At 39.7% G+C, this 17,657-nt stretch overlaps 1 protein-coding gene across 1 annotated transcript in view; it reads right to left on the reverse strand.

Annotated features, from left to right (window-relative positions):
• Positions 1–825: 825 nt before the first annotated feature.
• The window catches only part of chrm3b (cholinergic receptor, muscarinic 3b), a 128,153-nt gene continuing 111,321 nt past the window's right edge, over positions 826–17,657 (reverse strand). The window contains exon 3 of the mRNA XM_072667413.1: positions 826–9,854. Coding sequence (XP_072523514.1) covers positions 8,084–9,823 — 1,740 coding nt within the window. The 5' untranslated portion in view covers positions 9,824–9,854 and the 3' untranslated portion in view covers positions 826–8,083. The remainder of the gene's footprint in view (positions 9,855–17,657) is intronic.

Raw genomic sequence — 17,657 nt, forward strand, 5'->3', positions numbered from 1 at the left:
CTGCCTATCTATCTGTCTGTCTGTCTGTCTGTCTGTCTGCCTATCTATCTGTCTATCTATCTATTTGTCTATCTGTCTGTCTGTCTGTTTATTTATCTGTCTGTCTGTCTATCTGTCTGTCTGTCTGTCTATCTATCTATCTATCTGTCTATCTATCTATCTAACTATCTATCTATCTGTCTATCTATCTATCTGTCTGTCTATCTGTCTGTCTATCTGTCTGTCTGTCTATCTGTCTGTCTGTCTGTCTATCTATCTATCTATCTATCTATCTATCTATCTATCTATCTATCTGTCTAACTATCTGTCTGTCCGTCTGTCTGTCTATTCATCTATCTATCTGCCTGTCTCTCTATCTATATAGCCGTCTCTCTGTCTATCTGTCTGTCAGTCTGTCTGACTGTCTATCTATTTATTTATTTAAAATCTTTCTTAAATATTTGAGTGGTTCTTCTTTATTATATTGATCTAGCTGTTTGTCTATTATTTGTTATTTTATTGTTAAATAGTTTTATTTGCTATTTATCTTTATTTATTTGACATTCATTAATGAATTTTAAGGCATTCTGCATTTTACAAATTTTACTTGTAGTTTCCTTCTTTAGTCATTTATTGTAAAGCTTTATTATTGTGTTATCATTAAATATAAGTATTTAGTTTTATTATTTGTTTTTGTTTTGTTTCTACACTCTGATCACTGAAACAGGCAAAAAAATCACAGCTGCGGCTGTGTGCAGTCATTGGTCTGTATTGTCCTGACCCCTAGTGACAAGACCCAGTCAAGACACCCTGCAGAGCCCGAATCCAAACACACAGTTGCTCCTTATTCATATTTAATGAGAAAATGAACCATTACAACAATACAATAAGAAATAGACATTCTTACAAAGTAACCATCATATGAGGCTGAATCTGAATTTCTGTACATCAGCACAAAGTCTGTGTTACAACATTAAACACACTTCACAGTTGTAGATCACGCCGGCCCTCCAAAGCTACCGAAGGTGAGAGGTGCATCCAAGATCAGCACTCTGAACTGCTCTCGTACGTACAGTTTAATCCTGCCAGACGAAAAGGAACCGCTCAGAGAAAACATTCAGATTGATCAGCTACACAATTCCTCATGCAGATATCAGTGATTTAAATAAGCAAACAGAAACAGAAATGGCAAGAAATAAAAGGCTGTATATAAACTCAGCTCCAAAGGCAATCGCTCTAGGTACCCCTAGATATAGGAACAGTTCAGCAAAAATCAGATTCACAGCTTTTCTCCCTTTTCCAAAACAGTCTTTCAGCCAAGACATGTTCCTGTGCTAGTTTCCACTGGAGCTACAAGGTTTTTATATATAACAGTGTGTCTCTTCTTTACAGTACCATAAAGAACCCTATTTACCAACCTCTCCATCATACACAAGAAGAAAGGTACAACTAAAGGGCTTATTTGGCTCATAATGATGGTGACAGTCTTTCCGGTGCTATATAGAACCATTTAATGATTCATAATTAAAGCATAAGCATAAGTCTGTCTGTCTGTCTGTCTGTCTGTCTGTCTATCTATCTGTCTGTCTGTCTGTCTGTCTGTCTGTCTATCTATCTATCTATCTATCTATCTATCTATCTATCTGTCTGTCTATTCATCTGTCTGTCTGTCTATTCATCTGTCTGTCTGTCTATTCATCTATCTGTCTGTCTGTCTGTCTGTCTATTCATCTATCTGTCTGTCTATCTATCTGCCTGTCTCTCTATCTATCTAGCTGTCTGTCTGTATATCTGTTAGTCTGTCTTAATTGAAGCATAAGCAAGTAAATTCATCTACAAGTCTACGGATCCTTCAACCTGACAGAGAACTATTTAAGTAGTCATGGATCAACATTGTCTTTAAAAGTAAAGGGTTTGAAGGAGGTGTGAGGACTTAGGCTTTAGGGTTTGTTTTTTGGTGGGAGCCTTTTGGTGCTATATAGAACCACTTTAAAGGTTCTATACAGAATCATCTACAAACATAACCACCTATGTAGAACATTTAACCTGACAGAGAACCATTTAGGCAGGTGTGCTGACTTATGAATTCAGGTTCTTATAGCTTTTACATTTCCATCAGTTTTATATAGCAGTCAAATGGTTCTTAAGGTTTTCCTGCTTCAAATTCTTTCTCAAGGGTTCTTCAGTAAAAGTAATGGTTCAATAGGTAGACACTGCTTCACCCTTTTTTAAGAGTGTAGAAAATAATCATAGACAAAGAACTTTCAACTTTCAACTTTTACCTTTATTAAAGAACCATTTAGGTTTTTGGTGCTAAAAGGTTCTTTAAAAAATCAACATTTTCCATCATACAGAAGAACCAATTAACCAGGAAACATTTTAAACAGTTTAATACCTCAAATGGTTCTTAGATATATGGAACCATATTAACTAAAAGAACCATTTGAATGCTTAAACTGTGTGTGTGTATATAGTATATATATATATGTGTGTGTGTGTGTGTGTGTGTGTGTGTGTGTGTCCATTTAGTTTTTCCCATGATTTGATTGGTCTATACACTGTTTCACCATTTTGGACACATTGTGGTCATGAATTAGTTTATTTATGTATTAAGTATCATTTTTATATAGATAATTATTTTTTTTATTTTTTTAGTGTATAGTTAATATTTTGTCATTGACCGGGGAGTCACTGAAGACTCTCCTCCCAAAACTCATTTGTATCATGAACAATTATGGTATCATCAATCTTTTATCAATCTTTTCCAATAATGGTGGATAGTGATTCGAGAATCAATGTTTAGTATAGCACTGAGTGTAAAGCTCACTGCCAACAGTGTTTCAGCGGTACATTTGTAAAAATTTAATTTATTCTTCTTCATTTATTTTACTATAACTTCAATTCTAATTTGGACTCGTTTGATTGTAATGACCATGGACCATGAGTGTTTCATCAGAGCTTCTTTAGCCAGGCGTTAGACCACACCCAGCTGAACTGCAGCGTTTACTCAGAGACACTGCTGTCATCTGCTGGACATTTGCAGTTTCACAAGGAATCCATCCATGTACCATAAAACACTTCAGCTTCATTTTGGTTCTGAAAACTGCCGTCTGTCTCTTTCTATCAGTTAATGAGCTCATTTTATTTAATTTTATTGGGGTATACAGGACGGGATCTCTGAAAAAGTTTTCTGAGTTGTGTTCCTCATAGAAAATGAGCCAATGCCAATGAATCTTGGTTTAAAATATAATTCTTTGTATCATTTTTATTAAGTTAAAAACTGAAAATAGGTCTCACAGACCTGAAGACCTTACAAGGGTTAACACTGACCGTTTTTATTATTTATTAACAATAATAACCTGGTTACCCGCACAGCTTGCTCAATGCTAACTGGTGGGGTACAAGCTTCCATTGCTTGTTAGCTATATTAGCTTTGTAGCTCCAGCCCCAAACTACTGTATAATCAGGTAGCAGTTCAGACACCAAGTTCAGACACCAAACCTGTCTTGGCTGAGGGACATTAGTAATGAAAACTGTGTAAGTCTGATGTTTCACTGAAACCTTCACAGTACTTTAAAACTTCCTCTCTCCCGTCTGAGTGAGTTAACACTCTCTGTGCTGCTCTGTTGTTCATATTTTATTTGTATAAAATTAAAACTGAGTGACATTTGTTTGTATAATAATAAAAAAAAGATAAGTCAACGTGCATCATATAGTTGAATTAATTTTAAATGAATTTCCTACAAAATAGATATACTGTGTGTATAAAAGAGGGGCGGGAGAGAGACAGAGCAAGAGAGAGATTATTATTATTCATTATAACTCTGATAGTCTGATACATCATTAACATCACACACTTTTTAAGAAATAAAGGGTTATTTGGAAGGATGCCATACAGAAGAACCACATTTAGGTTCCTAAATAACCTTTTACTGGATGTTTGTCTTTGAAATGTGCAAGATTTCTACACCAAGGCCATAGTCACAATATGTATTGGTAGGAACACATCCTCTCCAGATTTCAGATAGGCTCAAAATGTTCCCCTAAAATTACTGATATAAAAAATATAAATACCAATATTCCAATCTCTAGTTTTATGCAATATTAGGATCCATCAGTGTTCCCACATGTTGTTGAAGGGTGCACTTTTTATTGTAACTTTTAATTGTAAAGTGTTTGTAGGTCAGGTTTCTGACTTACATGAGAAGGAAATGCAACAATTCTCTCAGATCACTGTTGCAGTTACTAGGTAAGTGCTTCAGATATTCACGTTTAGTTATTTTTGAGTTTATTTTATTTATTACACAAACAAAAACAAAGAGAACAAAAGTCAAATCTGATATCAAGACTGAACCAAAGATTGGATCAACACTTTTCTCCATTTAAACTGGTTGGAACATATGGTTCATACGGCCACAAATACACATTTAAAATGCAATCCAGTTCTTTTTTACAGTTTTGAAAAGATACCAGTAACTTTGTCCAGCCCATTTCTGGAGTTCTTTGAGGATTGAGACCAGATTTGACTTTTTTCCTCAGGTTTTTTTTGTGTGTTTAAATGTGAAAGAAGACAACAGCTGAATACCAAAGCATGTAAATCGGCAGCAATGAAGGTGAAGTGGTGCATTTTCTGAAAGGCATGCAAGAGTGCCAGTATTTTTGGACATGACTGTGTGATTATGTATGGTTGTACTTTGTCAGGTCATTGTAATAATAATAATAACAAAAGGTTCATCCCATGAGTTCCTGCAAATTGATTTCCCCCCCCCAATGTTCAAGTCATGACTATGACCTTTGTTCTAAACCAATAAATGGGTTTTCTTAGAACCATACATCTAAGCCAAGAACCATTAAGGAACCTGCATTTTTCAGAGCGTATGGGCTCAACCTTCTCATGATGAATGTTATAATAATCATAAACTGATGGAATGGATTGAACACTGTGTAAGAAGACATGTTCCTGTTAGGCCTCATTCACTCATGCATTAATATCTTGCTAAGAGTTTTCCTAAATTTGAAAAAAATTCTGCGTCAGATTCATGTGTTTTAAACTGCAGAAGGTTCACAGCTCTGCTCTTATACTGAACTGTTCTGAACACATCCCAAATAAGACACCAGTCAATGTCAGAATCCTCATTAAAAACATGGGTTTAAAGAAGAAATGTAGTGAATGAGGCACAATGATTTTGATTGGAACATGTTGTTCTGCATACAGAAGTATTATTTTGGGCCGAACTATAGAACTGAATCTATATAGGCCACAGCATGTCCTGAAGAGCATCAAACTCACAGGTGATCTGAGATAAAAGAAAAAAGTGAGTAAAAATAAGGCTGTGATTTAAAACATTAACCTCTTGAGACCCTGTGTCCTCATATAGAGACATTACTTTCTCTTCATGCTTCTCTGCACCATGATGCTTAATTTTTTAAAACTTTGACCATTTGGCCTCATATGAGGACATTGTTTTTTGCTAAAATGTTCTTCCTGTACAAAGACCAAGTTTAGTTTTTGTACTTGTTAGGTCCTACTCATCCCAAATAGGAGAAATTAAAAATGCACACACAATCAAAAGTCTGTGTCTCAGGAGGATACAAATCTAACAAAAATAATCTGAAAACAGCTCAAATGACGCTTCTGACTTTATATTTGCCAACTTGTACAAATCTAAAAAAAAGGTCATTTTCAAATATGAAAAATAAAGGTGATGGTTTAAGTGATGCCACAGATGAACCACTTTTGGTTCTATAGAGAACCATGCCTGTAAAAGAGACAGAGTGTAAATGTGAGGAAAATACAGAACCTTTACATCAAGTGAAGAGTATTTAGACCTCCACCTCAGATCTCTATCCCAAACATGGTTCCTCATGGAACTAAAAGTAGTTCTTCTGTGGCAGTGCCCAAAGAACCATTCAATAAACCTTTAGTTTTAACTGTGCACCTCAGAAACAAGGAGAAATATGATCAGATGTGTACAATCAAACCTCAGCATGTTCTGCTGGAATTTAAAACACAGTAAAGTAAAAAAAAAACAAGAGAGAGCACAGGACAGAGACGGCAGAAAACCTATTATTGTTGTAGTTAAAGTGGTTTACTGGGATTTAAGGAAGTTAGTGCAGTAAAAGTGGGACAAACGGCCTATTAATAGCATTGATTTCTGAAGAAATGCTGACGAGCAGGGGCCGGATTCACCAAAACAAATTCCTAGATGTTAAGATAAATTGTAATTCTTCAAAAACCTTCTTAAGAATTGTCAAATTTCTAACTTTTCACTTAAGAAGAAATTCTAAGAACAACTGGTATTCTCAAAAAAGTATCTTAACCTTACGACAGCCTCACACTTGTGTTAGACTGTAAGAGTTCAGGTGATCGGCCTCTAAACTGACCAGTTTGAATCAGCTGAATTACAGAATGAATGTCTAAGTTAACTGGATTAAAACTGGAGTTTGTTCTCAGTCAGTTTCTATATAAGGAAATTTCATTTCTAGCTCTTGTTTACTGAACATGTTTGAACCAGGGTTTTCAAAATGACAGTATTTCAGTGAAATTGTGATGAATTTTGTTATTGTGATACACAATATGCTTTTCTAAGCATATCAAGGATACTGTCGGTACTTAAAGAACACTGACCAGCTACAGAGAGTGAAATTAGTGATGTTTCATTAGATGAAGTGCAGCAGATTTAGAATATATGTCACTGTACTCAGTGATATTTCAATGTATTTGAATAATATATTTCATCAGTTCAGAACAGATCAGTACAGAATAATAAGCGCAATATTCTTACATGCAGACAAAGATTCTTACGGCTACTGATGAATTATGTCTGCATGTAGGAATATTGCAATTAATATTGTGTATAATGGAATTGTCTTTGAATACTGTGATATATTTTTATTATTTTGCATTTCTTTTCTTCCCTCTATGTTGTTTCCACAGCACAGCTATAACTGAAAAACAAGAAAACATCTTCAAAATCCTAAGACAATAAGATCATTTAAGACTTAAGACTTTCTTAAGAGGGTATTTAAGAACTTAAGATGTTTTGGGAGAACTGCATTAAAGGATATTCTAGGGTTATATATTTTTAGGAAAGCTTTGTGAATCCGGCCTCAGGTGTCTACAAACTTTTGGACCTACAGTAAAGATACAATCTCCTGTAGAATCCATTGCGCCTTGGTGGTTTAACTTTTAGACAGGCATATCAAAACATGTCTGCTTGATAAAAACATAAACAAATAAAATAAAATGAATAAAATGGAAAGTGTTTGCTTTAATGAATTATAATTCTATTTGTAATTCTTTCTGAAAAAAAAAAAAAAAATTCTTCATTCAACCATTAGAGGGCAGCGTTGATCTTCACACAGTCCAAACAAAGTTTTTTTTTTTGTTCGTTTGTTTTTTTGTTGTTTTCTATTAAGAAAACGCAGGAACAAAATGTTAAAATCAACTCCCTTTGACTTTGTCTTTATTGCAAAATGCGTCCAAAACCTGCCGCACATTAAAAGACTCCTTATCTGAGTACACCGTTAAAAAATCTATAAAAGGATTTGTACAGAATGAATAGCAGACCGCATAATGAGGACAGAATCACTTGTCTAAAACTGGATAAATACCACCTCACACAATTCATATATAAACAGCTTCGTAAAGCAACTCCTGTGCGGTAAAACACTATATCTTTAAAAACCACGACAGAAACCAAAACACTCTGGCCAGCATGTACGCATCAGTGACGATTACCACACACACACGCACACACAATGGCCGAATACATCAGAAACAAAACACCAGGCTCAAGTGGAACACAGTCACAGAATCTGTAACTTCCTTTATGACGGGTTAACGGGTTGTTTTCTTATCCACAGCGATGTCGTACCCATGGTGTCCCCCTGCCCACTGTGCTGGTACAAGAGGAGGCTGGAAAACACTGGCCATTTAAACTCGAACAGGGAGTCGGAGCGGGCGTACAACAACTGTTCCCCCCACAAAAGGCATCACTGTGGGCAAACGGACTGCAATCTTTCCCAAGAAAAACCTCCTCAGACAAGTCTGTATGTTTCCACATGTTCTGCGGTCTCGGATATCTCATGTTAAGGTTCAGCTCTACATCAGCTCCTTCTTCCTGTAGGCCGCCGCTGTCTGCCTCTGCTGAAACTGAGGCTTGTTCTGTTTCTGCTTGTCCCACTGGCACAGCAGGATCATTTTGAAGGTGGTGCGGAAGGTTTTGTTGCACAGTGCGTAGCACATGGGGTTCACCGTGCTGTTCACATAGCACAGCCAGTAGCCCAGAGCCCACAGCGTCTCGGGAATACAGTCATCACAGAACGTATTCACCAGGACCATTATGTTATAAGGAGTCCAAGTGATGATGAAGGCAAAGAGGATTGCACTTAAAGTCTGAGCTGCTTTCTTCTCCTTGACCAGGGACATCTTCTTACGCTTGTTGGCCTGTGTCTTGGCCTTGGAGGCAAAACGCTTCGCCGAAGCCGCATCCTTAAAGGAAAGGGGGGATTTTGAGGCAGGAGAACCTCCAGAAGGCTTAGAGCCTTCCGAAACTGGCAGGGATTGTGTGGGAACTTTGGAGAAGCCTTTGCAGGAAGGTCTTTCCGCAGCAATGCCTTCAGGTTTTAGATGGTCTTGCTTGGACGTGTCCGTTTGTCCGGAGTTGGGCAGATCATTCATCCCAGGCAGGTTCATCACGATGGAATAGATGGCCCTCGTCTCTGCACACTCTTCTTCTTCCTCCTCATCTGACTGGTCCATGGAGGCCCCAGCATCGTTGTTATTCCAGCTGTCGCTACTGCTGTGTTCAGGGTCACCGGCGCTACGGCGTTTACGACCACCAACGTGGCCTAGCATCCAAAACCGGAAGTGGCTTGCTTTCTTCCTCCTTCTGTCCTTCTGACCTGGCTGATTCAGGGTGTAGCTGCTGCAGCTGTGAGAGCTGCCTGTAGGCGGCATCATGGCAGTGGCTTCCTCTTGGCTGCCTTGCTTGCCCTGGTTCCCCGAGCCCTTCAGCCCTGCCAGATCTTTGGAGCGGTTCTCGGTCTCCTTATAGATCCGCCAGTACAGCACCGTCATGATGGTCACAGGCAGGTAGAAGGCTGCGATCGCTGTGCAGAACGTGATTATGGGCTCCGAGAGGAACTGGATGTAGCATTCTCCTGGAGGAACCGTTCTCTCCCCGACAAAGAACTGCCAGAACAAGATGGCAGGAGCCCAGAGCACAAAGGAAATGGACCAGGCCAGGCCGATCATGGTCATTGCTCTCTTGGTGGTCCGTTTGGCCCTATACGTTAGTGGCCTCGTGACTGAGAAGTACCTGTCAAAGCTGATCACCAGCAAGTTCATAACAGAGGCATTGCTAGCCACATAGTCAATAGCTAGCCATAAGTCACATGCCCAGTTACCAAGTGCCCACTTGTTCATGATAAGGTATGTGGTGTAGAGGTTCATTGACAGAACCCCGATGATGAGGTCTGCAAATGCCAGACTCAGCAGATAATAGTTATTCACTGTCTTCAGCTGCTTGTTGACTTTAAATGATACAAGGACCAAGATATTCCCAATGATGGTGACCAGAGACAGCGAACCCGTGAGCAGTACAATTATAATGACCTGCCAAATGGAGTGGCCACCAAGTGGGTATGCCACAGTGGGCGGGAGCGTGGCATCTTGGGAGTTGGTGAAGTTGGTGCCCCGTGTGAGGAAGGAGACATTGGCATGCCGGCTATCAGTCTCTGGCCAGAGGTCTTGAGGGATAAAGGCGACGTCTGGATAACCTCTCATTCCAGGAGAGCTATTGGTGAATAATCCAGGCTTGGAACTTGACGTCAGGTTCATGATGACGCTTGGGCATATTCTGAGGACAAAGCTGAGAGAGAAAAACAATAAGAACTTATTGAAAAACACAGAAAAAGAGTAAAGAGAGTAAATTCACTCTACCAAAGGTGCACCATCTCAGCTTGCTTTTAGTACCTTGTGTTTTTATCATGGTAACTTAACATATGGTAAAATGGTACATTTTACACATAAACCCTTTGGCAAGTACAGTCACACCAGTGGGATTTGCTGTTGAATGTTCGACATAGAGCTCTCAGCTTCAAACATGACACAATCAGCTTTAGTTCCACTAGTTCAACTAACTTAGTTAGTTAACTAAGTCTACAACACTGCCAAACAAAACAATACCTGCATTAAACAATGCAAACCCGCCAGTCATACCAGCCACACACTCGCTTTTTATTAGGTTGAATTGCTTATTTCTATCATTTTAATATAAAAAACAATGTAGACAATTGTGCTCATCTCACACCATTACATCTATACATCCTTAAAATAACACAACAGTTACGTGTGGAAGCCCTGTCTTCCACTCCATTTAAGGAGGTGCAGAATATTTCAGTAAAAAGCTATATAATAACTCCAGCCTTGTGAGTGCAGCTCAGCACATAACCTTAGTCTAACATTTCAAACATCTGCCACTGTAAACAAACACGACTGCATTCACGAGGCTGGAGTTACGCTTCAGGTTCCTGAATTTTCGTTCTACCTTGAATGGTATCGAAGCCATAGCTTACTGCATTTAACTGTAGCACATTTTTAAGATGCTGGGGGATAATCGCAGGGCAAACCTTTCACATTGTTTATATCTTTAAAAATCAGTCAGATCCAGTGAATCAAAGTCACGAGAGGTCACCTCTTTATTAAAACTGGTAAAAAACTGCTGTATTAATAAAACATTTCCACAGGAATTTCGCTCCGATCATTTGCACAGTCATTGCCCGTTGATTTGCAGAGTAATGGTCAAATTCTATCTATAAATTCCCCCTCCGCTGGTGCCAAAATAACTCACTCTGTGCGGACCGTCACAGACAGCCAGAACTCACTTGCAAATGGGTTAACAAGACGAAGGTGGGATGTGAAGGTAGGGCTCAAATACAGTTGTGTAATTGCTGTAACACTATTAACTAGCTTATGGTGCTTCACGTCAATGACACTGCGTGTTCTTGTTTATCTCTCTCTCTACGAGACTTACTGAAGAACAGACTTAGCAGTGCTGTTTACAGTTTGTCTGTGCTTACAGTTTGTGTTTATATGCGTGAGTTTATATGACTGCAAGTCACAGTAATGAGCCCAAAACACTACCGTCCCACCGACTCTCCCGACTGCTTACTCCAGCACTGTAAAGCAGTCCTAAATTAAGAGGGTGATAAGGCCATGAGAATGACTTCCATTAGTACCCTTCAAGAAGCTTGGAGAATCCCTCCCTTGGAGACGATATAGTATTTGTGGTTTTATTATACTGTTAACGGTTATGTTTTGCCAGGGGTAATTTACTCTGAACAAACTCTTTCTATATCTTTGCAAACACAATCATACACAAAATTATTTTAAAGACATAAAACTGCAAATAAATTATTTACAAGTGAGCTCTGTTAAGTTTACATGGATATTTTATGTGTTTATGTGCCTTTTATGTGCAAAAATATGAGCTTAATGCAGCTTTTAAGATTTAAGCCTGATTGGTTTATTGCACGTTACGCCCAAAACATATCCATGAATAATTAAGAGACTTAGTACATGCCTTTTGCACGTTTCGAGCCACACAAGGCACACTTTTCCCCTCGTCATTTAAAATATTAAAATCATTTTATTGTTATTTTTCCTGTTTTGCTTATTATTGTGCAATCCAGTGTCGACCAGAGGAGGGTAGATTCTCCTTTTTAGTCCTTGTTTCTCTCAAGGTTTCTTCCTCTCAGCCCAAGAGAGTTTTTCTTTGCCACTGTTGCCACTAGCTTGCTCAAAAGAGCAAGAAAGAAGCATGAAGCATGAAATTAATTTGAAAATATTTTATTGAAAATAGATGTTATAATATTACTATTAATCTCATATTGATAAATAGTTTTACTTGCTATGTTCTCATTTGTCTTGCTGTGTATCATTAGGATAACATTACCTAATTAACCTAAAGTCAGCAGTCAACAGTCAGACTGTGTTGTTGGTCTCAAAGCCAGGGGGTGTTGATATGTCTGACTGGCTGTCTCTGGTTCCTGGTTAGCCCTCAAAAGCAGTGTGAAGCTCACCAGCCACTGCTGTCTCATTGCTCGTAACTTGCTGTGCTTTGTGATTTTGTCCCTTTGATTTGTGGGGGATTTATTTGGGAATTAGTATAGTATGTGTAGATTATTTTCATTTCATTTTGCTATTACATATGGAACTGTCTGGGGAATCGGAGCAGACAAATGGTGACTTTGTTATCTTGAAACAATGGGGTCTATCAACTTCACACCAGCCTCACCACAGGGGGCTCAGAAAGGCGATGGAAACCAGCATGCTTCTGGAAATAAACATCAAAGACCAGTTGATTCAAAGTGTGAATGTAACATAATGCAGGTTCAATGCGTATTTGTGGGGTATAAAAGTTTAAATGGCACGGTACGGCAAAGACGGCTGGCAGATCAAGTTGATTCTTTAAGTGCGGAGAAGCAAATACAACTACCACAGATTGCTGCTAGTGTGCTGACATTTGCCCATTTTCTGACCACGTTTAGAAGAACACAGGTTTGCTTGATGACTGTCTGAACTCCAGTAGATAAACCAGGCCTGGGAACTGGTTGGGGAAATGGGTAAGCTAACACTCTCCCACTGTAACAGTTCACACTGTTCAGGACAAAAGTGCAGGCCGTATTAAACCTCAAATCACTAAAAAACCTAGTAACTATCAAAGAGCAAGCTAAATCAGGAGTCAGTAGACAGGCAAAAGGTCAAAAACCCGAAAGTCCAATACACAAGACTGCTCAGAAATTAGATATCAAAACCAGAGACTTCACAGTGAGAGAGCTTTTCAAGTCTGCTGATTGTCCTACAGTGAGAGCAGGTGAGCCGGGAAGGCGTGGCCAGTCCCTAGAACTCGCCTTGGACATGCTGACAGGCTGACATGCTGGCTTGATCAGAAGTGAGTGTGGCTCTGACACACACACACACACGTCAGACCACACTGTATTATTAATCTATTTATTTGTATTTTCTCTTATTGTTTCTAAAGCTTTAACAGTGGCTTTGCCCAATTTAACATTTCTCGGATAAGCAGCTTTACAGATCATTGTACAGCGCCGGAGCAGAACTGACAGGTCTGAGATTGCAGTTTGTGTTTAAGCACGTGAGCACTGTACTAATTACTGTCTGCTTTATTACTGGAGGACAATGCACCATATGCCACCATGTGCCTTTTTCTTTTTTTTCAAACTGTTGTAAAGCTCAGAGGGAGAGAGAGAGAGAAAAAGAGACTTTTGAACTGAGCTCAGTTCATAAGGTCTGGCAGATAAGAATAGACACCTGGAGGGGGAGAGAAAGGCGAGGGAGGAGGACAGAAACAAGGAGACATGGAGTTCTACTTCAGGACCTGAGCGGTTGGCTGAGGATGACCTGACAGCTGCACACTAGAGGTCAACCGAGAGGTGGAGGAAAGGAAAGAGAAAAGGGAGAGGGAGAAGGATGGAGAAAAAGGAAGACAATAAGGAAAACTAACACATGGGTTAAAGTGTGGAGGGGTGGGATACAGTGGCAGAGGTCAAGTGACACCGATGTTTTTCCAGATACCAATCTGATATTGCTAATGTACAAACTGCTGGGCTTTACACTCAAAACTCAAAAGTAGAGTTATCTGAGCGATGCCCCAAAAAACACTTTTGGTTCCATTAAGAACTGTGTTTGTAACAGAGATGTATGAGAGCAAAGAACCATTAAAAGGTTTAAAGAATTTAAGTGTTAAAGAATCTTCCTTTTATTCCTAATAGCAAATTACAGCACAGTACTAACACTAAAAATTGGTTTGGAAATTGGAACTTTTGAATATTGCTACAGTGTTGCTAGGTAGTTGCTATGCGGTTGCTATTGTGTTGCCAGATGTTTGGTGTTGCTATGGTGTTGCTCTGGTTGCTATGTTATCTCAGGTGCCTGCTATGGTGTTGCTTGGCGGTTACAATGGTATCCCAGGTGGTTGGTACTTCAATGGATTTCCATGATTTGCTAAATGGTTGCTAAGGTGTTGACAGATGGTTACTGTGGCATCTCAGGTGGTTGCTCTGGTGTTGCTAAGGGGTTTCTTGGTGGTTGCTATGGTGTTGCTATGGTGTTGCTGTGTGGTTGCTATGTGGTTGCTATAATGTTGCCAGGTGGTTGCTATGTGGTTTTCCAGGTGGTTGATATGATGCTAATAGCCGGTTCCTCTGGTGTAACTTTGGTTGCTATGGTACCCCAGGTGGTTGCTATGGTGTTGCTTGGTGGTAACTTTGGTAGCCTGGGTAGTTGATATTTCAGGTTGCCATGATTTGCTTAATGGTTGCTAAGCAGTTGCTATGGCGTCCCAGGTGGTTGCTGTGGTGTCTCAGGTGGTCGTTCAGGTGTTACCAAGTGGTTGCTGTGGTATCCCATGTTGATGGTGAGGTGTAAGGTGGTAAGGCAATTGTGCATTTGTATCATGGTTACATTTAAAGGGTACCTACAATTTTGCACCCCATTTATTCCTATGGGAAAAGCCAGCATCACAGACCGGACCGGACAGTCTGCAGTGGGAACGGTGTCTCTGGAGTCAGACTTTCAGTAGTATGAGAATTTTACTGGGGCTTTCACTTTCACTGCCAGTGTATTCGAGCTCCAGAATCACACAGGAGGAAAATGCATCGGTGTGTCTTTTCAAGGCTGCTGTGTGAGTGTGCAGTTGGTGGTCTTGACGAGCTCTGCATTTAGTCAGTTCAATTCACTTCATTTTAATTCACTTCAGTTCAGTGATTGCTTTACTGGCACGCCCGCTCTTCAGCCAGCCAAAGAGTGCCAAACTGTGCAGCTTATTGGAATGCATAATTCAACAGGGCCGTGCAAACCAATTTCATCACATTTTCTATAGAAGTGTGAAAACTGAAATGCTTGTTTATCATTTTTTTTTCTGTCAAAAATATAGCAGAGGGAGGGGATATTAGTTTAACCTAATAATAACAGAAAATTGTATCGTTTGTCACTTCAACACAGTTTCAAATTCATAAAAAGTTCAATGAAAGTGTCCAGTAAACTTCCTGGGCCCTGGGTTGACTGATATTTGGGGTCCTTACCAGGAATGCACTGCAGGGTAGGTTTTCATCCTATAAATTTGACAAATAATAAATCTGAATAAAAACATGACCCTTATTTACAACCCTGTTACTTTGCCTCAGAATGAAGGGCGCTGATTTCGCTTTTATGGAGGGCTGTGGAAGTCTTGGATGGTTTTTGAGAGCGTGGATGCTGGAGATTAAAGATGGTAAAAGCCACTCAGTCAGCGTTAGCTGTTAGCTTAGCATGGAGTCAGCAAATCTCCCCGGCTACGGTTTTGCATAGGGACCTTCTGTCTGTTGGGACCAGCCACTAAATTGTGCTAAATTCAGTGGCACATGTGATTGGTCAGCGGTATGCAGTTTTAGGACCGCCCATTTCACACAGAGAAGAGAGCAATAGTGGTGAAACAGCAGACGTTTATTAGAAGATATTCTTAAGACATACTTTGTACATTTACACCTTGAGAAGCCAGCTGAACGTCATTAGAAGAAACCTCAGATGTAGGTTACCAGCGGCTTCAAACAAACCGTGGCTTGTGGTGTTAGGTGTAATGTGAATAAGGATTAGGTCAAATATACCCTAATGTTACACATCACAAAAAAGAACTACCATGTTGGCTAGAGCTTGTAAGCTGGTTACTGGTATATTGAAGCCTCCCAGTGTTTGTGATGGATGATGCTGCCTGGGCATCAGTCAACCCCTTAAAAAGCTTATGGCCAGCCAGCAGGCCATAAACATCTATTATTAAAGAACAGCCACACCAGTTTAAACAGAAGTCCCTGTGGCTACTGAGTAATACACTTTAGTGTGTAAAACATCTTAATGGATTAAGGGGTAAATGTTACAGGTGATACAATGACTGAGACAGACAAGGTAGTGGCAGAAGGTCCCAATCAGTAACAGCTTAAGGTAATAGTATGTACAGTGTATTTATGTATATATGTTATGTTCTTATAGAGATTCAGATTCAGTGTGCAACGGACAGAAAAGGCTAAATTAGTAGGGGTCACTGTTGACACATGAAGAAAAATAGGCAAACAGCTAGAAAATATAGGTTTAATGGGATTCTGATGTCATATTATTTAACTACAGTCTTGGTTGAAGTATGGAATTCATCATTTGACAGGTACATAACTGGGCTCTGACTAAAGTTTAGTGATTTAGTGACTACATCCTCAGCCTCTATCACTCCCATCAACGTGTTTTCAAAGCTTCCATGGTTAATAGAGAAACGGAGCTTAACAGCAGAAATGCCACCTACTTGAGGACCAGCAGAAAAGGGTTCAGATGTGCACAGTTGGGGGTGAAAGGGTAAAGGTTGGCACACTGTTAACTGGTGGAGTATAAACTTCCATCAGTTCCAGTGCAGTATCTGTATAGACGGGCAGGTGTCCAGAAGCTTGCATCAGCTACAAGAGCCTCATTGTTCCAGTGCAAAACCTTGAGCATTAGACATGTTTTGACTGATGGGATACTTCTGCAGCAAGGAGAAGACTGAAGAAATGTTAATCGTCACTGAACTGGCACTTTAAAGACTGGCTGGGTCATATCTCTCATTTCTCCAAAAGATAAGAGAATGATTGTGTGGCCTGAAGTTCAGAGCGCTCTCAGAGCAACAGGGTCATATTTGCTGCATGTATCTGCAAACAAGCCTGAACTGAAGGAGAAAGTAAAGCTCTGCAATTTCTCTGGCTTCAAATTTGATGACAAGCAGAAACATAACCACCTCCAATCAGCACATGCCAGGATAGTCCCAAGTTTACATGACATGAACTAATTTATTTATTAAAGGCTTTCTACTAGATTTTGTAGAACCATTCACCATTCCAGAGAACACAGCTCCACTGCTCCTCAGCTCAATGCTGAGGGGGTTTATACCCCTCTAGCCCACGCCTGGCATTCAGCAGCATGGTGCAATACTTCTCAATAGGGACTAGACAAGCTGTGTGTCAGCAATGGGTGCAACTTAAAGCAGCATCAGAAAGGGTGCCCAAAAATATCTGTATAGCCGGGCAGGTGTCCAGAAACTGGCCCAAGCTCATTACATTATGCACTCTTAAATAAAGAGTGCTGCATAATGAACCTATTCATCTCTCTCTGTTACATCAGTAAAGCTCTCTGTTTCTGTTGCACACACACAAACACACGCACACACACACACACACACACACACACACACACATACTACTCAAGGACAGTTACGTGAGTCACTTTATGTCCATGCACATAGATGCCTTTCACATTTCTATGTATACCCATTATGGATAAGAATGGTAAATTGTTGACTAAAAATATGTATATTTTAAAATTTTATTAATTTTAAACAATGTAAAGCACATCAAAAGGCTTAAACCTCCAACTCCATCATTAGAGCAGTATTTGCGCACTCCATATACACTCACACGACAAGACAAGCAGATTCACTGTTAATGTTGGATACAGATGGAATTTGGCTTCCGCCTTTAACCCATCCGTGCAGTGAACACAAACACACACACACACACACACACACACACACACACACACACACACACACACACAACTGTGAAACACACACAGTGAGCACACATGCCCGGAGCGGTGG

This window comes from Salminus brasiliensis, chromosome 22 (genome assembly GCF_030463535.1).
Source record: "Salminus brasiliensis chromosome 22, fSalBra1.hap2, whole genome shotgun sequence".
Classification (NCBI taxonomy): domain Eukaryota; kingdom Metazoa; phylum Chordata; class Actinopteri; order Characiformes; family Bryconidae; genus Salminus; species Salminus brasiliensis.